Genomic DNA, 26,867 nt, shown 5'->3' with positions numbered 1-26,867 from the left:
TAAGTAAACAAACAAGAAGGAGCCCATGGCCAACACTGGACAGCCACAAGATCTGGAAGCTGGATGGCTAAGACACCTAGGGTGGAACCAAACATGATTGACAAAGTCAATGAAATGACTCCAAATGATATTTTGCTATATTCATAGATTGGTGCCTACCCCAATCATCATCAGAGAGGATTCCTCAGGCACCTGATGAGAGCAGATGCAGAGCCCCACAGCCAGACATTAAGAAGAGCTCAGAGAAGCCCCCGGAAGAGGGGGAGGAAGGATTGTAGGAGCCAGAGGGGTTAAGGACACCAGGAGAACACAGCCCATAAACTAAGAAGAGCTCATAGGGACACAGAGACTCAAGCAGCAATCACAGAGCCTACATGGGTCTGAGCTAGGCCCTCTGCACGCATGCTGTGTTTGTTTAGTTTGGGGGTCTTGTTGGATTCCTAACAGTGGGCCTGTCTCTGATTATTTTGCTGCTTGTGGGACCCTTTTCTTCCTTCTGAGTTGCCTTGTCCAGTTTTGATATGAGGGTTTGTGGCTGCATCTTGTTATGCCTTGTTGAGTTGGCATTACCGGGAGGCTTGCTCTTTTCTGAAGGGAAATGAAGGAACAGTGGATCTGGGGGAGAGAGGAAGTGTAGGGGAAGACTGGCCAGGTGTGGAGGGAGGAGAGGCTGTGATAGGGATGCATTGTATAACAGAAGAATAAATAAAAAGAAAAGAAAGAAGTCTAATCACTCTGCATCTAAATTGGTCATTTAGATTTTTAGTGAATGGTCCTGGGGAACACCTCACTGGTCAGATGTCAATGTGAGCATTTTATAGAATGATTGTGTGAGCACTAGCATGTTTTTCCCCCTCAGGAGTACTTACATATCATTCATCAAAACAGGTAACTCTTCTATGAGCTTCTTCCTTGAATACTTTCACGCATGAGTTAGAGACTTTACAGAGAGAAGAACTTGGTAACTGTTTAAAGCTCACAAGACAGCTTTTACATGGAAGACTTAATTTCAAGCAGTGCTGTCCCCAAGTCTGATCCCATGTGGTAGACACGGGAGGCTCTTACATTAGAAGTTTTTTGCAGGGGGAAAAGATGATCATCTAGACCCAGCGAGTCTGATTATGACCCTGGGGTGGGTGAAATGGACTGTAGAGTTTGGAGTGTACAAAGGGAAGAAGTATCGAGGTAAAAAGAAACTGGCACAACGTTGGTCTGGGAGCATTTGGGGAGGAGCTCTGGTATCCAAATAAAGAGGAACCAGACACCTGTAGGTAGGATTTGGTGGGTGACAAACTTCCTCAGAATCTCTTGGAAGACTTAACTAAATTCCCACAAAGATTATTCAGAATGGACGAGAAAAGATAGACGTCAATTAATTCACACAGGTGAATGAGTGAATTTCCCAATTACCTGAGGAGGTAGGGTCTTCCGAGAAATCTGGCAACTCTTCAGGAGGGTCCCCGTAAAAGGAGTTGAATTTGTGACTCGACACAGCAGCTAGTACTGCACCCTAATACAAAAAGATGAAAAAGCATAAAATTAAAACATACACACAAACATAAGGCATTACCTGAATGGTTATTTACCTTAAGGATTATTTTGTTTGTTTGTTTCAGACAAGGTTTTTATCTCTAACAGGCTGTCCTGGAACTCATTTCATAGATCAGGTTGGACTTGAACTTACAGAGATCCACCTGCCTCTGCTGGGATTAAAGGCGTGGACCATCACTGCCTGGCACAGAAAGTAAACTTGTAAGAAATGCTGGGAGAGCAGTGGCTCTCAGAATGATTTTGGATTACTTTACACTAATTCCAAATTCAGAATGAAGTGTATGAACTAATTCCTTCTTGAACTTACATATATATCACATAGTACAAGACTTTGTCATAAAATTATGTGGCAGAAGGATATTTAGTAGAATAGAAAGATGTTTGCAATAAATTATATTTTAAAAAGTTTCCACCAGGTGTTGGTGGAATATGCCTTTAATCCCAGCACTTGGGACACAGAGGCAGGCAGATCTCTGCAAGTTCCAGGATAGCAAGGGTGTTACCCAGAGAAACCCTGTTTTGAAAAACCACAAGGAAAAAAAAAGCTTTCAAAATAGTAAGCCTGATTTCTTCTTTGGGAAAAAGTTAATAAGTATAAAACAGTAAACATATACGAGAATATTAACATAGTATCACTGAGTAGTAGGATTGTTTTTTTATTTTTCAATCTTTTTCCTCTTCTCTTTTTGTAACAATGACTATACTACTCTTGTACATCAATTATCAATCAGGCCACACATTAGAATCAACTACATGCATTTTTTCAATTGTTGAGACTGGGTATTGTGTATCACAGACTGTCCTTGACGTTGCTGTGTAGTTGGGGCTGCCCCAAACTCTTGATCCTATTGCCTCTACCTCCTCCCAAGTGCTGGTATTCTAGACATAATATATTATAGATATAATAGCACACCTGTTTAGGAACCCTAGTAGAGAAGTACTGCCATACTGAGTGCCTGGCGTCTTTTAGGACTACAGTGTGGGGCAGCAATGGGAGTTATTGTTTTAGTAATAGGAAAAGTCATAAGCTGCCATGCTTGCTCTCTAGCTCCGCCTGGTTTGAACTACAAAACATTGCTTGAGTACATCATTAAAGCTGTCTAGGTTTTCTTGTTCTTGTGTATTTGAGCATGTTTATGTGGATGTGTGTGCACACACGTGAAGGGCAGAGGTCAACCTAGGTGCCATTCCTCAGGAGCCATCCACTTGTTTCCCAAGACAGTCTCTCAGTGGGAACAGGGGCTTGCTGATTGGACAAGGCTCCTCATCAGCAGGCTCTAGGCATCCTCTTGTCTCTGCCTCAGGGCTGGGGTTGTGTGTTCTTCTGTGGGTGCTAGGGATGGAACTTAGGTTCTCATGCTTGTGTAGGAGGCACTTTTCTGACTGAGCTATCTAGCTCTTCAATGCCTCTCTAGGCTTTTTCAAATCTGTAAATTGAGAATATGAAAGGGGATGTACCTTACTTTACTCTGTTAAATTGCCAACAGTCTTAATGTACACAAAAGTGCTTTGAAAGCTGTTGAACATTCTGGAAGTATATACCATTACTAAGTCTACTAAAATAGAGGAAGAACATAAGTGTAAATCTTTTGTTTCTCTATATAGAATTGTTCACTTAGGTAGTTTAAATATCAAATTACCAAAGTGGTCTAAGTCTATTATAGTTTCCTTGTAACTTTTCATGATTTTTTTTTCTGAGAGGAAAGATAAATCTGCCATGTATGTAAGTACATAAAAATGTTAGTGACAATGCGTTTCCAAAGGTCTACTTTTTGGGGGTCATGTTAACTTTTTTCCTCTAAATTTTAGTTGAAAAATAGACAATAGGAAGTAAAGAACCAATGCCAGATTGTGATGTTTCATGTCTGTGGTTGAGGCAGGAACAGTGGGAGTTTCAGGCTAGCCTGGGCTACATAAAAGGCCACGTCTCAAAACAGCAGCCGCAGCAACAGCAGCAGCAGCAGCAGCAACAACAACTACCATAACTACCATCATCAAGAAAGAAAAAAAAGTGAAACACACACAAAACAAAACACAAATGGTTTTGATATTGCTATTTGAGGCAATTGCCTATATTTCCTGTAGTATGGGGCTAAAACAAGGTTTTAAATGAAGAATTATATTAACAATATAGGAAAAAATAGTAAATGTTGAGTTCTTTATACGGAAGACTCTTGTTTTCCTTCTTTTTATTTATTCTTTGTGTCTTTCACATCATGCCTCTGGATGAGCAAGGGCGGGGTCAGTTGTCCCTCTTTCGCATCCTCAGGGTTAGTTCTCCCACACCACACCTTTCAGGGCCAGCTCTGTGCTGCCCAGGTGAGACATAGGTCTCCCGAGTGCTGCAGCTGATAAGGAGCAGGGACAGCTCTCTCACTCTTGTGACCTCAGGGCTAGTTCTCCCACCCACGTCAAGTGTGGATGGGGGGGGAGGAGAGGGGAGGGCATCTCTTCCTAATCCATGCCACCACATGACAGATGAGTAGCAGAGACAGCTCTCCCATGCTCACATTGGGGCTGGCTCACCCACACCTCTGCCAACTGTACTGCCCAGGAGAGACACAGGGTCCACTTTCCCGAGTGCTTCTGTTGGTAAGGGGGAGGGTCAACTCCCTCATCCACCACAGGTGGCAGGGGTAAGGAGGAGTACATCTTTCCCTTGCCCTCATCACAACATGGCAGACAAGGGGAATATGGTCAGCTATCCTACTCCCGAAGCTATAGAAGAATCTTATTTTACTTTGCTTATTATACATAGTCCCTAAAAGCTGGGCAGAATGGAACTGCTATGCATCGAATCCTATTTTCTATGCACCCAAATCAGAATTTTAGAGAAGTTCAACTGAGTTTCTTGGAATGTTAGTGTTAGGTTTTAAGGCTTTCCCCAGCTACTTCTGTAGCTGAAGATCCTATAAACAAATATTACACCAGTACTTAAAAGAGCCTGAGAGAAAAATTGCCTTGAAACAGTGAGTTCCTGATTTCTCTGGCCTATGGCTAGAAGTTTGGTTTATTTAGTTTTCTCAGCTCAGTGACCATACATGGTTCCACTAGGCAATTATGTGGAATAGGAAAACAGTTTCAAAATAGCTCAGAGTCACAGAATTTTATTATGCTTTGAGAGCCAGTCTCAGTGACGGGCCATTCTAAAAGATTCATTTCATAGGTGGCAAACCTGAGATCCAGAAAGGCTTAGCAACCTGTCATGATTAAAAGAGTAATCAACAGTGCTCAGAACTGAGACCCACTGATCATTCTTCCTAATTTAAGGGTTTCTACTCTACCAGGAGTTAACATTTTCTTTTTACTCTGAAAAGGGATAGATCATAAATAGTTTAGTCTTAGAAGGCTACGTGGTTTCTTTTGCTACTACTCAACTCTGCCATGAAAACACACAAAAGCAACAACAGACCACATGTAAATGAATATATGGCATTGATTTTCAATAAAATTTAACAACCCTCAAAGGCTGGACTGGACCCCCAGGCCACTGTTTGCCACCTTCCACAGTACACTACAGCTAGTGAACAGCCAGTTGGGTACAGCAATATAAACAATAGCTTACATAAGTGGTCCTCCATTTTTTTGGTTTATTCAACCTTGACAAAGAAGCTTGCCCTTCAAATTTACTAGGTATGCTTTAGCATGTTTTAAGGATGTAACATAATTTTTAAGTTAGGACTATTCAAAATCTGTTAAGAAAACTATGATAAAACAAAAACTTTTCAAGTACTAAAACAGCATTCCTAAACTGCCTTGTCTTATGCAGTTCAGGGAAGCTGGAGGAGACTGATGAGCAGGCAGAGAAGCAGGCAAGGAAACTGTTGCAATTTGCAAAACCTATAAAGGATAGCCATGGAGAGTTGTCAGAAATCTCCAATGCTTGTGTTCTCTTCCTTTTTAAAAGAATTTATTTCACAACTTCTACATGTATTTAATATATTCTGGTCACACCTATTCCCCTGCATCCTCCTATTTTCATATCCTTTTGTTTTGGGTCTGTTTTTACTTTGGGTCCTCCCTGCGCTTAATCAGAGCTGCCTGTATGGATATGGGTGTGGAGCTGTCCACCGAACATGGGCGATTCACTTGCTACTATACTAAGAAAGATAATGACTTCTTCCCCTGGACTGCCATTAGTTTCTCAAACTGGGATGTGGTCCCAGGAACCCTTCTCCCATCTATGACTGTTTAGGGCTCAGTCTTGTGCAGGCTGAGAGTTTATGTGTGCCCTTGAGAGGAGGGTCTTCCCTTGCTTTCTATATTAAGAGGTATGTGGTTTTATCCTCTTAATCGAACTGCTTAGTTTCAACTCACTGTAGCCATTTGCTGGAGAGGGGCTTTTAAAAGATATCCTAGGCTGGCCTTGAAACCTTCCTGCCTCAGCTTCCTCAGTGCTGGGATTACAGGTGTGTGGCACCATACTTGGCTCAAACCATCATTTCCTAAACTGACTGCAGTATATTCACTCAAATATAGAATAGTGCTTCTACTCAGATAGAATTGTTTTCTTTTAAAATCCAAACCCTATATTTATGTCCTGTTATGTTTGTTTAATAGAAATTATTTAAAACAGAAAGCACATTGAAATGAAAATTGTTATTTTGGACAGAAAATTGCTGCTTACACAAAAATCAGTAGTGACAGTGAAGGGGATCAAAATATTTTATTCCAAAACATACCACTTTGATATAAAGATTTTTAATTTATGATACATTTTTAACTGTTTGAGAATTTCATACATGCACACATAATGTGTTTTGCTTCATTATACAGAAATAGGCTTTCTAGGGGTCAAAATAATTCCTGAAGCAAAGGGGATAACTTTTGGAACAGATATCTTATTGAGCTTGTCCCTAGCTTAACAAGCTCACATGCCAATAGACTCCTTTAACAGCTGGTGCCCAAGATAGAAGGCAGTACACCCTCTCGTGATGTTTAATTTCTACTGTCAACTTGGCTGCACTCGGAATCACCAAAGATTCCAACACTGGGTGAGTCTATGAGAGTTTCTCGAGAGGGTTAACTGAGGAGGGAAGATCCATCCGATTGTCACAGCACCATTCCTTGGTCTGGGGACCAAGACTGACTAAAGAGAAAGGACACCAAGCACTGGCATCCATCTCTCCTGGCTTCCTGACTGTGGACAGACACAACATGACTCCTTTTCTCACACATGCTGTCACGTCCTCACACATTCGAACGGTAAGGCTAAGTAAACTGTCCTTCCTTAAGTTGCTTTTGTCAGGCATTTTGTTGCAACGAGACAGTAACTAATATATGACTTAAGGAGTCCACACTTCAGAGCACAGATCTCTTCACAGCCTAGATAACACATGAACATTAAACCTCCCTTTACTCCGGCCCTTAATTCTCCCAGGAACACTGGTTTACACGTCTTGTATTTCTTTTCTGGATTTATTCCTGAACATTTCATTATTATGCTGTAGTGCATAGACTTGTTACTTAATTTCCTCTTAAGACTCTTCACTGCTCATATACGAATGGCTGGTTCATGTCTGTGTAGTGATTCATAACCTATACTTGTTATGAACTTGCTCTTTCTAGTGAATTTCTTAGGATTTTCTACAATATGGAACCATTTCATCTGCCAAGACAGTTTTGTTCTCTTCCCAGATGGAAGCCTTGTCTGAATATATTACGACCCAGTTATCTCTACTTCTGATATGTTCCACGTGATGCTGATCTGCTGGTCCACAAACCTCACGTGAGAAGTGTAGAGTGGTTTCTCTTCTTCCTTAGTTCCAGTAACTTACAATCTTGGTATGAAAACATTACAGGGAAAATCCCAGAAGTCAATATTTTATATGCTTTAAATGACCTTGATAATGGCATATTGCTACAATTATTGCATTTTACAATGAGTTATTGTTAATCTTACTGTTCCTAATTTATTATTCACTGTATCAGAAACATGTTTATATATATATATATAAAACAGCAGAATATATGGAATGCAAGACAGAAAGATTTCAGGCACCTAATGGTCTTACATGTTACATGACCACTATACTACTTGGGGAAAACAGTGGCAAGGGAATATAATTGCATAAGTAGAAGACCTTCTTGTAGATAATGTAAAGGAAAACGATGATCAAAATAAGTGAGAAAAGTTTAAGCATAATTTTTTTGGAAGAAAAATAAGAACAGAGATTATTCAGCAAATATTTCCAGTGTTTTATGTTATTTTTAAAAGTTCCTAAGGGTTGGCAAGGTTGCTCAGTGGGTAAAGGTACCTGCCACCAAGACTGAATCTTTGAGTTCAATCTCTGGAACCCACATGGTGAAAGGAGAAAACTAACTCCCACAAGTTGTCCTCCGACCTCTACATGCCTAGCGTGGCATGTATGATCTCTGTCCTTTAGGCATACAAAGTAAATAAATAAAAAGTAATAAAAGTTCCTAAAAGCTCTAAAATATTAAAGTTGAATGACTAGCAAGAATCTGAAATGCTATATAATGCTTATTCAGGAATTACAGTTATTTATAGATCACTAAATCAAAGGTACTACCATTAAAATCATAATAATGTATTAACAAAAAGCACAAAGTTGTAGTAAAACCCATCTTTGGAGCATTTACCACAGTCTAGTTTTCTTCTAACTGCTGTAAAAGTAACTCATTGAATCCTGCTACTCCTAGAATTAGCAGCTACCACTATGCATACTTTACAGATAGTGACACACATCGAGGCACAGAGATGTTAGGTAATTTTCTTAAGGCTTTCAATGAGGGAGAGTCAGAACTGGGCTTTCCCTACCCATCATAGCAAGGATGCTCTTCTGTACTGCTGCATGAGTCTTACTTCTTACTTCTTCTGCTACCCGTGATCAAAATTCAATAATCAGCTTTCAGTGAATTTTCTTTTTTAATCACTTCTAAGGTAGCCTTAAAATTTAGGCTGCTGCACCATTTGGGGAACTTCAAATCAGTGTCTGCAGTAAAAAATGAGTGGGCGCCTAGCTGTTCACTTGGGGAAATCAGCTGTGGGGTGGTAGGTGTTGTAAACCAGGGAAGTTACAACTTTTATTCTAGAAATTCATAGGAGAGGCATAAAGAGGATAATAAGTCCTTGAGAAGGGCAGTCATGGCAAGTGTTAACCTGGTGGCTGACAAGTCTCAGGGATGCAGTCTTGCCAGAAGCTGAAAACAAGCCCATAATGATTAGGCTGACGTTCCTAATTCTATGTTGCTTGGCTGGTCTTGAGACTTTAAATAGCCTGCAAAGGGATGTGGTAAATCCACATGACCCCTATTTGTTGTGATAGTTTGGCCCTGTCCAAATGAATCTTAGTCACCAGTTTGGCTATTTTTGGTCTAAGTCTGCTTCTGTGGCACCAGGGGAAGAACATGTCTCCTGTGATGGGCGAGTCCAAGCCTGAGTGAAGCATCTGTATTTGGGCAATGAAGGTTCAACCTTGCATAGCGTAATGTTATGTGAAGCCAAAGCAGGACCAGGGATTAAAAAGATTTAGAGAAGAGTTAAGAAAGAAGCACAGACACAGTTTCTTTGGACAATTGGACAGGAAACAAACTGCAAAAGAGCTGACTAAATTTTACTCTGAATGATGTTTGTTTCATTTGATGCCTATACCAGTGTAGATAGATGTCAAGGCAAAGAAACTCCTTTGGCCGGGTGGTGGTGCACGTCTTTAATGCCAGCAATGGGGAGGCAGATGCAGGCAATCTCTGTGAGTTTGAGACCAGCCTGGTCTACATAGTGAGTTTCAGGACAGTCAGGGCTACACAGAGAAACCCTTAAAAAAAAAGAAACTTCTTTGGGCACTACCTCAATGATGGCATATTATTAATTGTTTTTGTCAAAGATTTTCTAAAGGCAGATAGAGAAGAGCCAGTTTGAAGTCCTGACAACAAAAAATTAGGAGAAAAGTTTAAATAAGAATGTTCAACATTAATAACAATATAACAAGACTTCTCTTGCTGTTTAGCAACATTTAACATCCCAAAGAGTCTTCTACAAGGGTGGGGATGTTTTGTAACTGTGCTGTTCAGTATGGTAGGTACTAGCCTACTGAGCTCTTGAAACATGATGGTATGAATGGGGAACAGGCACTTGGAATTTTAAATTTTAAGTAACTTAAATTCACAGAGGTACATGTGGCTAATGGATAGCATTTTGGGCATTTCAGACTTCCATGGTACTATTATAACCTGAGAGTTTTTCCAAACACTTACACAAAATCTACAGCTGTGTAAAATCACTCATAATCTCCAAGGGGTAAAGAATAATAAATTAGCAGTATTATAATTTAGGACATCTGAAAATACTCAAGAAATTTTGCAGCAGGTAGGAGTCACGTGACTAGAGAGCACTATCTAGTCAGCTGTTACAGAACAGACTTACCACATTCAGCACCACAGATCAAGTAAGCTTCAGTCATTTCCTCTGCATCTCTGCTGCTGCCCCACAGAGCTGGATACCTCCACCACTGAATGCTGGCTCTTTTTCAGAAAGTTCTGAATTACAATGGCTCCCTGGGAGGGGTCATTATCATTGTGCCTTTTAACTTTTTGAGGCAGAGGATAAGGATGGCAGGTGATCTGCAAACATTTCCTTATAGATTATGGTGTGGGGCTTTCATTTATTGCTTTATGATGGTTGTTCAACTTTAGATTCAATGTTAACCTAGTTGCACTTAAAAAATTCAAAGTCTTATTCTCATTGTTAGCTTAACATTTTGATGCACTGTTTCGTTATGTAGCCCAGGAGGGCCTGAAACTCATGAACCTCCTGCCTCAGTTTTTTCAGTGGTTGGATTATAGATGTATGTCATGTTATATTTTCTGGATTATAGATGTATGTCATGTTATATTTTCTGTCAAAATATTTGTGTTTGAGAAAACAAAGCTTAGATTCATAACATAACCATATCTCTGCTATGAATTTTAAAGACAAAACAAATAAAAATATAACGTCTTCTAGTTGCTAAATTTAGTTTTGATTCCTACTGAATTATTAACTTAAATGATCTTAAAAACACACAAGTTTACTGAAATGGTAACAATTTTTAGAAATAATTTAGCTACAGCAAAAATAATGGCTAACATGAGGATGTGTCTGTAGGAATCAAAGCAGAATAAAAACATGATCATCAATTCCATCTAGTAGGCTTTTTGGTGGTTTTGAAATTTACCTTTAGTTTTCTCCTTGCATTGAATTTCCTCAGTTGTTCTACTGTTTCTGGAAGATGAATTTTGTAGGCATAACGATCCCGCTCCTATAAAAGAAGATTATGATCATATATAACTACTGAAAAAAGTAAAGAAGCTTAACATGAATTATGAAGGTAAAGTCTTAATGTGAAGTTTAGATTTAATTTTGGGAAATTGGTTATTTTATTCCAAATACTGACACATATTCTGAAATAAGGGATATAAACACTAAAATTGATGGCTAAATAGTATTTCTAGCAAGAATAAAGGACTAAAGTAATAGATTATCTAATTTATAGACCTGTGGCTAAAGTTATAATGGTTGTGAAAATATGAAATTATTTTTTCCTACTTAATTTTTTAGCTAGCATGCAAAATAACAGATTTCATTATGACATTTTCATATATGTCATTGTGCTGAGGCTGTCTTCATCATGAACCGTCAGGTAAAATGAGGCCTTAAAAATTCTGTCTATATTGACTCGGCATTGTGCACTGCCAGGAATAACTAACTGGACTACAAAAATCCCAAAGTCTCCCAACTAGGACAGACTTTTCAAGGTACCTAGTTCAGCCCCTTCCTCCATGCAGGGTCTGCTTCAGCCTTGCCCAGAAGAAATCACTTCCTTTGTGGCAGCCCTTTAGAATGCCAATAGAGCAATTTAGACTTTTATCTTAGGAAAATGAAACTAGATTCCTATCTTTCACCCCACAAGAAAGTCAACTCAAAATGGATCAAAGAGCTTAATTGTAAGACCTGAAATTCTGAAACCATTAGAGGAGAAAATAGGGAAAACATTTGAAATTGTAGGCATAGGGAAGGCTTTTCTCAATAGGACTAGGTCACTTAGCAAATAAGGTAAACAATCAATAAATGGGACCAGATGGTCTTAAAAGGCTTCTGTAGAGCAATGGAAACTGTCAATTGACTGAAAAGGCAGCCTATGGAATGGGAAAAAAATCTTTGCTGGCCAGACACCTGGCAGAGAAGTCGTATCTGAAATATTTAAAGGACTAACAAGAATTAAGAAACAACAAATTCAACAAATGGGCTAATGAAACAGACAGATCTCCAAAGATGAAATAAATATGGTCAATAAATATTATGAAACAATGTTTGACCTCACTAGCCATTTGAGAAACTCAAGTCAGAACTAGCCAGAATGCCAGTCCTTAAGGAAACAATTGACAAACATTGGGGTACCATTTAATAAGACAGTGGTCGAAATAGAAAAAGTACTCACTACAAAAGTTTAAGGAGTGAGGATGTGAGGAAATTCTGATAAAGAGCAAGCAGATTAATACATGTAGAGAGAATGCAGTGATGCAACAGTGGAGACAGATCCGATGGGAGGGACAATGAGGATGGGGCAGTGGGGATGAAGGTGCCTGCTGCCAAGTCTCATGACTTGATATTGATGCCCGAACCCACATAGAAGGAAGAACCAACTCCACACTCTATCCTCTGACCCCTCCCTCCAATGTGCGCCATGGCACACCACCCATATAAAAATATATGTAATAAAAGCTTCTTAGCACCTCAGTCTTTGTATGAAGATACACTTAATTTATCTAAGCAACAGAGTGGCTTTTTACTACGTAGTCAGACTGTTTTATACATTGCATATAACCTTTTACATTCCCAGTAACAGCATGAGTTCCAGTTGTTTTATATCATTGTCAACACTAGGTGTGATTAGTCATTTGTTAATTTGTGTATATTTACTTAACATGTATGAGTGTTTTGCCTGCATGGATGTATATGCATCATGTGTGTGCAGTGCCTGTGGAGGCCAGAAGATGGCATCAGTTTCTCTGGCCCTGGAGTTACAGATCATTGTGAGCCACCGTGTGAGTTCTGGAAATCGCACTTGAACCCTCTGGAGCAGCAACCAGTTCTCTTAACTGTTGAGCTCTCTGTTTAGCCCCAGTAGTTTTTATTTTAGCCATTCTAACACAAGTGTACAGGGGGCTCACTGTGGCATTATTTAGATTTTCCTAACGACTACTAATGTTGAACAGCGTTGCCTGTGCATCTTTGTAAAAATGTCTGCTCGAGTATTTTCACATTTTACATTACATTTTATGTTTATGGAGTTTTGAGGATTTTTTACATTCTTCAGATTAAGACTTTTATCAGATACATAATTTGGGAGGATTTATTCTGTTTGTAGTTTGTTTTTCATCCTATTAATAGTGTCTCTCAAATAATAGAAGCTTTTAGTTTTGCATGTATTTTGCAGGTAGAACAGGATGTTCTGACAGACTGAGCATGGGTAGTCCAGGAAGAGGACACCATGATACACCACAATTTTGGGTATGAGTAACTGAAGTTTGATTCCAACTGTACTGGGAAAACTAGGGCAAGCATGGCAACAAATGGGGTTTATAGTTGATTTAGAAAACACTTCCAACCTAACGGCATAAACAGTTTCCCCAAAGTGTTAGGTACCGACAATATGGAAGTCAGTTCGGAATGGAAGCACTGAGATGATTGCCTAGTGTGAGACAGAGCAAGCACATTTCATCAAAGCTTCTGCTGAGGGAAGACCCTGGGTCAGTTATTTGATGTAATGGCTACAAGACTGAAAGCTGGAGAAAGGAAGGTACATACTTTAGGGATCCCGGGGTTTCAGGAGAAAGCTTAGGCTGATATTGCTGCTATTTTCTTTATTCTATTTCACTACAGCTTTGATTTTTAACACATCCTACCCTCGGTATAAGGTTGTAGCCTGAAAAGCCAAAGGACAAGTTAACATTGACTTCAAGAAAAGCCCATGGGCAAGAGGATATCTGTGCAGGACAACACGTTGTGGCTATTTTACAGCCTGGCTTTGTCTTCCTTTCAGACAAGGAAGTTTACTACAACTGTGACACTGAACTCTGCCTGTACTCAATCCTACTGTTGTTGGGATAGGTATTCTTAGCAAGTATCGTTAATTCAGGTAGATAGAGATGTTAAACAACTATAAGGCATTCATATATTATTTGGTTTAATACTCAGATTCCTTTTCAAGACAAGAGCTGTTTTCTTTAGAGTTTTTGAGATTCTGGGGTTCAAACTTTAGGGCCTTGCACATGCCAGGCAAGTACTCTACTGAGAGAGCTGTTTTAGTGGGGTTGGTAGGATTGGAATAAATAAGAAAGACCTAGTCTTTTTAAGCAAGGAAATAATTATTTTGCTTTCATTTTTGACTCAAAACAATGTTGACTTTGGATACCCTTTATTATAAGAATTTTCATCATTTTATTTCTTTAATTTGCAGTTATTGGGGCATTTTCATTAAGTATTACATTTTAGCCATTCTAAATCAACATAACTTACGTCCCCAGTAATAAGACACATAGATACATTAACAAGGGCTAAATGTAACATAAAGTAGCTCTTTCCAGCTAGATAAGTTCTTCACTGACTTCTTTGTATCCAGATGACATGCAAGCAATGAGAATAACCTATAGTTCACACATGGCAAGTGACTCTGAGTTCAGCTTTCCAGACTTTTCCTTTTATTCTACTGACACTTTAAAACATTTCAGTGCCAGGAATCTATTCTGTATGGAGCTCAGACTACTCAAAATGAAAACTATAATCATTGAAAGAGACAAGAATTTCCAGAAACAAATATGTTATTAGCCAAGATAGGATTTGAAATGAAAGCCACTTTAACTTGTATAATGCTAAGACATTTTTAAAGGATCTTAAAAATGATTTAAACAGCTACTATTGTCCTTATTCGGCAGCAAAAGTAAATTCTAAATGACAAAAGATCTTCATTGGAGAAAACTGAGAGAAGCAAAAAAGAATAGTAATCTTATAAGCTGTTCATTTCATATCAGGAAGAAAAAATACTAAAACTAAGAAAGTAAAAAAATAGTGAAGAATCTAGTCTTTGCTGGGAAAATCAGAAATATTAGTATTAAAATATTAAAAGGTTGAATGCATATTTCAAAAGCAATATTCTTTTTAATGTTATTGGGAATTATACTTTGGATTGCATGTATGCTAGGAAAGTGCTTTATCATGAACAATAGCCCTCATTCCAAGAAATAATATTTCCAAGGAGAATCAAGATTTACTGAAATGTCAGAATTGCTTTATAACACCATTACATGTCATCATCACCAGGAATTCATTATTAACCAATATTTTTACATATCTTAGTATCTTGCATATTCCTGGAGGAAGCAGCATGGTAGGTATAATAGTAGCCAGGGAAAACTTTCCAAGAAGCTGGTATCTAAATAAAGACCTGATGATGGTGAGGGAACAAAGCACAAAGTAACCTAGATAAATAAAATTCTAGGCAAAGGGTATGACTAATCCAGGAGGGTTGAAGCATTGATGTGCCCGTGGCTTGAGGATCCATCAGCAAGGAGGCCAGAATGACAGAAACTGAGGCTCAGAAGACTAGGGCAGAGTAAAGTCAGAAAGGTATCAGGAAACCCAGTTAGATAGCAGGTTAAGGAAGAATACTTCAAGAGAGAGTCCTGGATTCAGGCCTCATCATGTACAGACACTTAAAGGCAGTAAAACTCAATGAGGTCTTCCAAGTGGAGAGTGAGATGGAGAAGAAGATGAGGGCCAAGGATGAAGGCCAGTCAGTGGAATATCTATGTGATGTGGTAGCTAAGGAAAGGAAGAAAAATCAGCAAGATCTGAGGAGCGACAGCCAGACAAGCAGAAGGGAAACAGAGGGCAGGTGTCCTGGGAGTCAAGGAAAGAAAGTTTCAGGAGATGGAACTTTGTCAACAGACCAGGAAGGTCTGGCCCTGGGATCTGATCACTAGATCTAGCAACATAAAGGTCAGCAGTGACCAGACAAGAGCTGTTTTCTTTAGAGTTTTTGAGATTCTGGGGTTCAAACTTTAGGGCCTTGCACATGCCAGGCAAGTACTCTACTGTGAGAGCTGTTTTAGTGGGGCTGGTAGGATTGAGATCATGACTAGGATGAGTTCAAGAGAAAGGGATGGCAGAAAGTGGAGAAATGTATGCATAGGATTTTTTTTTTTTAGTTTTGCAATTGAGGGAACTAAGGATTAGGGGCAGAAGCTGGAGGGGTCTGTGGGAGCAAGAGAAGGCAGATGTGTATGCATGCACGTGGATGTAAGTAATAAAAACAGATGTGCATGCATATGAATATAAGCAATACAAACAAATCCCAACACATTAGACCCAAGAGATCCAGAAAACTGATAATGTGGGAAAGAAGGGAGTGATTGAAGCAATGCCATTTAGTTAGCCAAAGGGACAGGATATAGAACATAAACGATGGGTCATGGTAGGCTGAACTAAAATCTTGGTTCTATCACTGACAACTTTGGTGGCTTAGGGCAAAATTCTGGCCATCTCTGAGGATGTATTTTTCCTTATAAAGCAATAATTTCCTGGAATTACAGCACAATGTTTTAATGAAACAATGCTATTTCCTGACGCCTAGAGATAGTATTTTCCTTAATCTAGAAACATGGGATCCAAATCTTTTGAAGTGTGTCTTTCCCCTAAGTGCCTACTGAAAACCAGTGAAGTCCTACAGAGTGTACAGCCACACCCAAAATAAAGGTAATGCAAGATAACATGGTTACTTCGGCGATTCCTTTTCATCTTTGGTACATGTGTTGTCAGACAACAGCCTGTCTGCCCTCACAGATTCTGTCTTAATTGCTTTTGTGCCCTGTTCAACAGATGAATATCTTCCACGTCTCAGACAAGGTGCAAGACAGCAAGCACGATGGACAGAACTGATGGAAAGACTGAGAAACAAGCAGAGTCAAAAGGTCCATCTCCTAGGGTAGCGCACTGCTGCTGCTAGCCTTTAAGTCCAGGGTGGGTGATGACCCGTGAGCACAGGTACCTTAAGCCATGGGTGATTCAGTGCTTCATAAACAGTGATCCTTTCGGCGGGATCCAGCATCAGCATGCGGCGGACTAGGTCTTTGGCACTTTCAGAGATATGGCTCCACTGCCTTGGATTCATCTGAGGAGGGAACAAGGAAAGCTCCACAGTTATCTTCACCACTTACTATTGTTTAACATTCCATAATCTATACTATTTCAATGTAACATTCTCAGAGCAAATAACTGACATCGGAATGCCTGTTTCCCAAGGAAGAGGAGAACACAATCATTATATGAGGGTTTGTATCAGCAGTTACTCTCTTGGTGCTGCTAAATTGTAATATTTTCAATATTTAAAAGGTAGACCGACTGTGATTCTGGTTTCTAGTTATTGATTTTCAACTAAAAAGGGTAGAATATATAGATCTACAAAGTACTGGAATTTGAAATGAAAAAAATTAAGAAAGATTTGGTTTTTTTGGAGACAGTCTAGGATGGACTGAACTCACACTGTAGCCCAGGCTGACCTTGAACCTCCAGCCTCTAGAGTGCTGGCATTACAGATCCCACCACACCCGTTAAAGAAAGTTTTAAAAGCAATGTCTTCAAATACTGGGATCAGGTGCTGAGTGTGGTATATACCACTACAATTTTAGTAACTGGGAGGCCAAGGCAAGGGAATTTTGAGTTTAAGGTCAGCCTACGTTGGATAGAAATTCTCAAAGAAAGAATGATGCATACAAGCCCTAAAACAAAATTGGGAGTAACATTAATTGTGAAGCTATAAAAATTCATTAATTGAATATTCTGACCAGAGTATTCAAAATCTAAGGAAGAATACACTATCATCATAACTCCGTTAAATAGCCAATTCCACTTGTATTCTGTACTTGGTGATGTCACTTTTTTCTTTTAGAGAGGAGACAAGCAATTAGTGTGGTAAAATTGAACAAAACCAAACAATAAGAATTACGAGTTTTCAAAACGTCTTCTGATAATGGCTGTGGATCTTTGAGGCAAAAGCTGGAGGGCTCCTGGGAAAGGGGATATGTCTAAGCCCAGAAATGAGACAAACAGTCAAGGAGAGTGCTCGGAGCTTGGAAGGGAAGTGGGAACTGGAGGTAGTGATGGAGGTGGATCTTATTCCCTGTTCAACACCAGGAAGTTGCTTGATTGAATGACCATATGGGAGCTGCTAATTGCCAGGCACTTCATGTAGTAGTACAACTTTTGTAATGTTGCTGTTGTTTTTCAGTGTTGGAGACAGAGTCCTGGTCCTCACACATGCAAGGCCAAGTGTTCTGCTAAGGAGTTCCACCTCCAGCTCAGTGTGCTGGCTGTAACAGTAGAGATCTACGTAACCTCTTAAGATAAAATGATGGAGAATGAATACAGCAATTTAAAGTCAAAGGAAATCACAGCATGAAAGAATTATTCCAATTTGGCCAAGGGCTAGCAATAGATACTGAGCTTTGGCTCAGGCCAGGCTTGGAACTTACAGATGGGGAGGAAAAAGCTTCTCCATACTAGGGAGAGCTCTTACAATTGGACATTCTATTTTCCTTTTCTTAGATGCAAAATTACAATAACAACCACTTTAATTTGTTGAATTTTAGGAGATAACTGGCATGAGACTGCTTCAATATTGTCATCCTATTGGAACTGTGGTCAATGGACCTGCTTGAAAGTGGTGACTAATTAGGCAGGGCCTAGACAATTATGCTCCGTTGTCATTTTTTTTTTTGGCCAATTTGACACAAAGGGAAGCTCTTGGAAGGGGAAGTTCAATTGAGAAAATGCCTCCATCAGATGGGCCCGTAGATAAGTCTGTGGGGATTTTCTTGATTACTGATTGATGTGGGAGGGGAGGGCCCAAGCCACATCCGATGGTTGTATAAAAAAGCAGACTGAGCAAGCCACGAGGCACAAGTCCATACTCAACACAGGACCGTGGTGTCTGCTTCACTGCCTACTTCCAAGTTCTTGTGTGGCTTCCCCCCACTGATGGACTGTAATCTGTAAGCCAAGTAAACCTTTCCCCCCACAACTGCTGTGGGTCATGGCATTTCATCACAGTAGCAGAAACCTGACTAAGACACCCTTCTTCCCTATCCTGGGACTCATGTGATTTTCAAAATCTGATTTATTTTTTCTTGGCAAATGAAAAGATCCTAAAGTGGTGGCTACACATTTTGAAGAAAGGGTTTGCAATGGTGATTTCCTGCTCTTTTTATGAGGTGTCTAACACTGACAACACAGTCCTTCAGCTGGCAAGACTACATAAAATTGAGTTATCAGGGGCAAAAAAAATGGGTTAGAAAACAATCCTTTATTTGAAGAGCATTTACTTGAAATGTTAGCATGTATTCCAGTTTACTAGTATTCTCTGACATCTACCTTAAAAGAGCAAGTAAGGGGAGAATGACAGCATGTAGGGAGAAGGACAAATACTGTGTGTTTTTGCTCACACACAGAATCTAGATTTAAAACATATACATGCCAGGAAAGCAGAAGGGGGGCTATTTGGAGGAAGGGGACGGGGGAGGATGGGTAATGAGGAGCAAATGTTTATGTGTGTGTGTGTGTGTGTGTGTGTGTGTGTGTGTGTGTACACAAAAATGGCATAAGGAAACCCACTATTTTGTATGCTAGCAAAAATGTAATAAGAAAGTGGAAAAAAGGATCAAACAAGTCAGCAAATGAGAATCAGCTCTAAGACCAATGACAAGAGCCGGGGCAGCTTCCAACTGAGCTATACTACATTCAGAAGGTGTCATGGAGCTGTTCTTAGAATTGTCCAAGATCAGGATTTTACTGCTTCTTCAAGTACCATCAGGGTGTCAAAATGATTTTAGTTTCTGAGATGTTTTGGAATAACCTAAAAGTGTGGAAATGCAGAATAAGATTAGTTATTGAAGCTGAGGGCTCTTCCTATCCTTGTGTGATTGATGACTTCCATAATGAAGAAGCAGCAGTACATATGGACAACATTGTATCACAGTATGTTAAAAAGTAAAGATAAGGCACACAAAGTTCACAGAGATGGCAGAAACGGACCTATGCTTTAAACTGCTGATGAAAATCTGGGTCTTTTGTAAAGGAAGCTTTGAAAACAAACAAGAAGTGAGATTAGCCAAAGAAAATGGGAGATAAGTTGTAAGGCGCAAAGCTTCAAGTATTTAAAGCATTGGATACTTATTTTTACGCTTTGGTACAGAAATTATGGTATAGTTGCTACCTTATCACTTCCTATAATATTGTCACAATTTGTTAGAAATAGGAAATTTTAAAATAACTTGATTTTTGGACATCACGAACAGTCCAAATTTCTGCCAAGGCATAAAAATAAGTATTCAATGCTTTAAAAATAGACAAAATCAAATACCAGACGCTGTTGGAATGAAGCACATTGCCTTGGAAACCGGGAAGTTAGCAACTGAGCAAACACAAAGGAGGAATTCTATTATTAGCAAATGCTTATAACTCAAAAGGGCAGGTGGGAGATTTTATTATATGGTGACTATGCCATCAGCTGCTGAGAAGACTGAGCATATGAACTACTATGTCTCAGCCACTAGCATTGCTGTTATTCTTAACGTGGTACTTGCTTTTCTTCCTTCTTTCCTTCCTTCCTTTCTTTTCCTTCCTTCCTCTTTCTTTCTTTCTTTCTTTCTTTCTTTCTTTCTTTCTTTCTTTCTTTCTTTCTTTCTTTCTTTCTTTCTTTCTTTCTTTCTTTCTTTCTTTCTTTCTTTCTGGTGTTTCTGAGACAGCCTCACCATGTAACCTTAGCTAGTCTTTAGTTTTATATGTAGACAAGGTTGGCATCAAACTCAGATGCTCTTGCCTCAGGCTCCTAACAGCTGGGGTTAAAGGCATCACCACCATGTCTGGTCCTTGGCACATTTTTCAACTGAGTTTCTTCCAATACATTAGTATTTGTAATTTTATTTGGTTTGGTAACATTCAACCAGAAGGCCCAGCCTATGTATTTCTGATAATCGCTCACAATCTCCAAGGATAGGAGGGTGACGACTGCTTAATAAGCAAGCTCCTAGAGTATTTATTTACCTTGAAAGTAGCACTTTTATTTACTGATGGTCAATTGACTCTATGAGAAGCAGAAAAAAGCTATACTTCTTTCTGTTTCAGGAGGGTACTGTTTTCTCTTATGAGCTGACAGTGCACAAGGCAAACAAACTAAATTATCCACTATTTTCACCTCCAGGTGCTGTATCTACACTTTAAAAGGATGAGGCTGCAACTCTGAAACTACTTTTCCACATTATGGGCTACAAAGATGGCTCAGCTGTTAGAGTGAGTATTGGTGTTGCAGAGAACCTGCCCTCAAACCCCAGCTTCCACACAAGGTTCCCAACAACCACCTGGAACTCCAGTGGCAGGGAAATCGGCTATCTCTGGTGCACATACCCCCACACAAACACATACGTACACACAATTAAAAATCAAATACATCTTTAATAATTGTAGCTGACAAAAATGAAAAGAAAATGTTAGTGGTCCCAGTTTGGGACTAGTGTTACCCAAACTTGTAGTTGGTCTTATGTTACCAGGCATGGCCAAAAATGAAGCAATGATTCAGTTGAATAGAAAACATGAGCTTCAGTGATAATGGGGAAAAAATCTCCAACATTAATGCCTTGACCAGATACAAAGATATACACTCTCATAGTCCCAAACCCTACCAACTGCATGTGTTGGAATATGGCTAAAAACGTTAAGAATTGGGGCTGTGAATGGGCCTTCAGCTTACTTATTTCTGAGACACCTTAGGTCTTTTTTGATATAACCCTTCACAATGTCAGTAATAGCATTATTTTTTTAAATAATGAAAGCAGTAATCTCATAATTATAAGGCAATGATAATAGTTGAGGTTTTCAATGCACAGTAGCTACAGGATATGAATGTTTAACTCATATAAAAAGCCTCTCTATTGGAGCTGAAGATACGGCTTAGCTCTTCTGGAGGACCTCAGTTTGGGTCCTGGCATTCATGTTGGGTGGCTCACTGCCTGTAACTCAAGCTCCAGGGTATCTAACACCTCTGCTCTCTGCATGCACATAGTGCAAACACACAACATTAAATCAATACATTCTTTAGAGAAAATACCTCTGAACTGTTATGAAACATCAGTTTACTCAGTAATATAAAGTTATTTTTCTGCCTGGATGGTGGGAATTTAAAATTAGGATAAGACATGACTGAAAGTATCTGAGTGAAATTTCCATTTGAATGTTATAAATTAGGAAAAAAGCTTTAAAAATAAAAGCCTTTTCCTAACTATAAAAAAGGCCCATAGAAGTCTGCTTCTCGCTGAATTGAGTTCATGGTAACTCAAACTTACCCACACCCCACTGTACTTCACAAGACTACTGGGTCCCTGATGTCAACACAGCCCTTTGCTATGGTGGGGTGCGTACCTAGGTGACAGTCAGTTGGTGAGCAAAGACAGACAATAATTTCAAAACACTTTTTGAGATCTTTAAATCTGAATGGAAAATAAGTCATAATCCATTACCTTGTATTTTCCTTTAATAATGCCTTCAAACAATCTCTCCTTGGTTCCATAGAAAGGCAAACAACCGCTGAGCAGGATGAAAAGGATCACACCACAGCCCCAGACATCGACAGGCTTTCCGTAAGGCTCTCTCTTGACTACTTCTGGGGCCATAAAGTGAGGCGTCCCAACGCGTCCTATATTTAAAACAACAACATTCTGGGAAACTGGTTTTATGAAATGAGGTTTTTTTTTTTACTTGAAAGCTGAAATTAAAAAAGCAATATCAGCCGGGTGGTGGTAGTGCACACCTTAATGTCAGCAACTGGCCGACAGAGGCCGGTTGGATCTCTGTGAGTTTAAGGCCAGCCTGGTCTACAAAGTGAGTTTCGGGACAGCCAGGGTTATACAGAGAAACAAAACCAAAAAGCAATATCAGTCTGAATGAAAATTTTACCAATATCAATGTTCTTACACCACTTCTTTCCCCCTTATAAAAGGAATTCATGAAAGGAAAAAAATAGTTTATCTGACCACTTTTTGAAAACACTGGGTCTAGTTATTTCTTGCTTCTTCAAGAAGTTTAAATTTAGAGCCAGGGCAGGGGCAGGGGAGAGGGCATAAGAGAGCAACAATTTGATGGCAAAACACTTACTTTTAATTGCCAAGTTCCTATCAGGCTGATTGTAGCCAATTCCCAATAGTTACTGGAACGGGAAAATAGCTCCCTCCTAATGTTAACATTTGAAGACAATGAGAGCAAACAGAGGGCAAATTCAGGAACTCCCTTCCATGCAATCCTCTTTTGCTTTTTGCTTATTTTGAGACAGGGTTTCCCTGTGTAGCCCTAGCTGTCCTGGAACTCACTCTGTAGACCAGGCTGGCCTCGAACTCACAGAGATCCACCTGCCTCTGCCTCCCGAGTGCTGGGATTAAAGGCGTGCAGGCCTGGCTCACAGGAGTTGAATGCCAAAGTACCATCTGACTCTGACTCTCATCTTTAAAGAATTTTTCCTCCCTCTGGGACTAGCTGCTTGCGCATTAGAACCATCTTTGACTGAGTACTCTCAAGATAGACTTGCCCTCCATGGAGGAATAAAAGGCTTAAACTCTAGGGAAAGGACTTTGGGGTAGGCCACTGCCTACCAGGCAGCTCTTATATTTTGCAGGCCCAGCCCTGCCTCCCTTCCTCTGTTTGTCCGCCTGTCTCTTCTTTTGCTGAACTCAAGATCATCTTTACTTTGAAGATTGCAAAATACTTTATCTCACTGTGGTCCAGAGTTTAAAAAGAACCTAAGACATCTTTCAGTCCATCTACAGAGAATATGTTGCAAAGGCCTGTTGGTGGCTATCAAACTCAGCTGGGATGGAGAGGGTTAACCATCTCTGCTGCAGATCAGTCTGCTTTCTCTCCCACTCCTCATAATGCAAGAGTCAGCTCAGGGTTCCAACAGGGAAAACACCTTCAGTTAAAATGTACAACGAAAACGCAGTACCGACTACGAGGACCTGATGGGAGGCATACTTTTTATTTCTGGATAGTCTGGTTTTGCTGCCTCAAGCAGCATAAATGGGCTGCAGTGTTGGGAGCTGAACCTCCCAGTTCGCTGGCAGCTTCCACAACACAGAGTCCCAGAATAATAAACTTTGTTCTGATGGACACAGTAGGGGCTGGCAGAAGTAGGGAAAAGGAGGGCCAAGGGTTCAGGGTATCATTTCAAGTACTGCTCCCAGGACAGTCAGGTACCTGCTGAAATGTTCACATGGAACTTTGACAATCAACTCCTATGACTTCCTACTTAGGTCGAGTGACTCGTGTGTGTGGAATAATCCAAACCACCTGATCCAGACCCAGCCATCCCAAAGAGGCTCTCTTCATCCATCTGGACTCAAGAGAGCACAAGTATGGAGAAGTCAGCACTCTTGCTTTGGGAGGATGTATACTCTGAGCTCAAGAAATAGCTCAGAGATGACAAAGGTACACTGGTGGCTTTCTAATGTCAACGACATCAGTAATGTGAAACACTTCACTACACTCTTTGCTTTTGCTACTAATTTTCACTTTTTTGCAACCACTTGACTTTTATGACTTTGATCACAAAATTCTAAGAACAGGAAACCAATCACCAAACCAAACATGCAACTGCTTATGAACTACCTCAGATATTTACATAAATATTTACATGCTAATTTTCATGCAACGATAAAACCCTCCCTCAAACTTCAGGGAGGGAGCTGTTCTGAGTGGTTATGCTTTTTAATACTTTAGGATTTGAATCTCCATACACTCAGACTTTTTTTTAACCTTTTGTAGGCATTTTACAATTTCCTATTTTTCACATAGGATGTTACACACCAGTCAACCTTTTCGTGGTGACCTGCAGTTGTCATCCTGGCTATCAACAGAGACGTTCCACTACAGGAACCTCACAGGTATGTAAGGATAGATCTCTGCGTGAAGCTGTCCCACTTTGCTGTCACCTTTACTATATTTTTTTGTCATCAGGCTTTCATTTTCTTTTCTTTCGCCATGCACTCTCCAGTCTCGGAAACTCTTAATTTGTTGCTTATAATCTGCCACTAACTGGAAAATTACTAGTCACCAGTCTTTCATTTAAACATCTCCAAAGTGCTCGTTAGGTCCTCACCACCATGGTAGGTATACATGGATGAGCTATGGCTCTCCTACTCCTTACAAATCTCTTGTCTTTGCTTTTACTTCATGTCCTCGATCAAATTTTGTAAGGAAGTAGGTAACTTAGATAGTTCTGGTTACATGGAAGAGGGGGGATGACATTTATAATGTGCTTGCTTTTAAAAGGCAATAATTGCTAGCTTAGTCATCAAGCAAAAGACTAAACTTGACAGATAAAATGACAAAAGGCACTCTAAACAGATGGACTAGCAGGTGCAAATTATGAGGGTGCAGAAATCTATACAGTTTTATGAGAGCCAGGCAAAAGTCCTCCTCCTGTGTGTGTATTTACTTTTCAACAGAGAGGTCTATGAATGGGTTTTAAGGGTAAATGATTTTACTACATTGTAATTATTTTCTAGGTTGTATTCATGGTAAGTGGATTCTCTAGTCAAGTGTTAGATGGGGGAAGTATAAATGGAGTTCAGTGGTTTTAGCATATAGAACATATAAAGGACATAATCCTTTCTATTTGGAAACCCAGGTAATCAAAGGTTCCAATCTACAGGAAAAAAAGCTTCCTGTTCCCAAAGTTGGTAAACATTAGCAAAATTTCAAAAGTACTTTGAACAATAGGAAAGTTCTTTTTTCTAAGGGAAATCATGTGTTCCTTTATCTATTCATATTGTGTTTTCAAAGGCACTGCAATATTTAAAATAGTTACTTCAAGAATATACAGAAAGGTTCATTAAGAAGTGACAATATTTTGACTATTAGGAAGTATTTTAGGACTGGAGATGTAGCTCAGCAGAGTGCCTGCCTAGATGTACAAGCCCTGAGTTCCATCCTCAGCACATATTAAAATTTGGTGTCATGATGCACATCTGTAATCCTAGTGCTCAGGAGGTAGAGTCAGGAGGATCAGAAGTTTAAGGTCTTCCTCAATTCCTTGTCAAGTTAGAGGCCAGCCTGGGCCGCATGAAATCCTGCGTCAAAACAAAGTTTAAAAAGGATTTTCATTCTAGAGCATAGATAATAGGAACTTTTGAATAATGGACATGCTATGAGTTCAAAACTATTTGAAAAATAAAATTAGAGGGAGGGTTCATGGACTTTAGGAAAATGGCTGAACATGGAGGCAAACTTAATGAATCTACTTCCTCCTTTCAATCAAGATTTGTGAAATAAAACAGAGTCCATGCCACAGTGAATATGAACAGAATACAGATCTGGAGTAACATACACAAAGTCATTCACTACAGAACATATAAAAGGAATTTGGCTCATTTTTCTCATTTTCATGTTACTGGAAATGTTTAGCTGGAAAAGTATGTAAGATCAGAAGAACTTAACACAATTTAATTTCAAAGAGAATGTGGTAGAGAGTGATTTTTAAAATACAACTCTAATTCATGCTCATTTTTTTCAGAAGACAGTCCATGTCGTTACTGCTTGATGCTCTCTCTAGTCATAACGAAATTGAATGAAACGTCTCGTGTAACAGACAGCTTCTTTGATAGTTATGGTTTGGAAAGCATTTCAATTTAACACCAGCATTTATTTTCTTTTATAAGATAGTGTCTTGCTATATTGTCTAGGCTGGTCTCAAACTCAAAACCATCTTCTTGCCTCAGCCTCTGTAGTGCTGGGATTGCATGTGCACCGTACCTGCTTAACTTGAAGACTCCGTGGTAAGGGGTTGTTGTTATTCTTCATGAAGCTGGTAGTACTTGGAGGTGGAAAAGAGAAAGCACTGGCTACTCTGGCAGTGTGGAATGAAGAACTATACAATTTGTAAAACTAAGAAATAGAGGTAAACTCTGGACAACATTGTGGGCTGGAGTCTGCTGAAAAGAATAAATAAAGACCCCATAACACTGGAATCTTAATTAGCATCTACTTCTATACACCAGTGAAAAAAGTTCCTACTCTTACTTTCTTATTTTCTATTATGGTATAGGGATTTTAAAATCATGTTTGACTTTGGTGAATAAGATACTCAGCCTGTATGCTTATCTATTTGCTCTTCAGAAACACACAGGCTGGTGACTTCAGCAGGATTCTTTGATATATAGAAAAAGGAAAATGGTAGGAAATTTAAACTTAGACACACTGTAACCCTACAAGGTAAACA

General features: G+C 39.5%; 1 protein-coding gene across 11 annotated transcripts in view; it reads right to left on the bottom strand.

Annotated features, from left to right (window-relative positions):
• The window catches only part of Cask (calcium/calmodulin dependent serine protein kinase), a 315,809-nt gene that overhangs the window by 80,300 nt on the left and 208,642 nt on the right, over positions 1-26,867 (bottom strand). For all 11 annotated transcript variants that reach the window (XM_040733749.1, XM_040733750.1, XM_040733751.1 and 8 more), the window contains exons 7-10: positions 22,120-22,295; positions 16,599-16,721; positions 10,728-10,811; positions 1,411-1,510 (exon numbers count right to left, since the gene is read on the bottom strand). In XM_040733749.1, coding sequence (XP_040589683.1) covers positions 1,411-1,510; positions 10,728-10,811; positions 16,599-16,721; positions 22,120-22,295 — 483 coding nt within the window. The remainder of the gene's footprint in view (positions 1-1,410; positions 1,511-10,727; positions 10,812-16,598; positions 16,722-22,119; positions 22,296-26,867) is intronic.

Source organism: Mesocricetus auratus, unplaced genomic scaffold (assembly GCF_017639785.1).
Source record: "Mesocricetus auratus isolate SY011 unplaced genomic scaffold, BCM_Maur_2.0 Super-Scaffold_100033, whole genome shotgun sequence".
Taxonomy (NCBI): domain Eukaryota; kingdom Metazoa; phylum Chordata; class Mammalia; order Rodentia; family Cricetidae; genus Mesocricetus; species Mesocricetus auratus.
The sequence above is the reverse complement of the archived record's forward strand: the minus strand, read 5'-3'. Positions and strand labels throughout refer to the sequence as shown.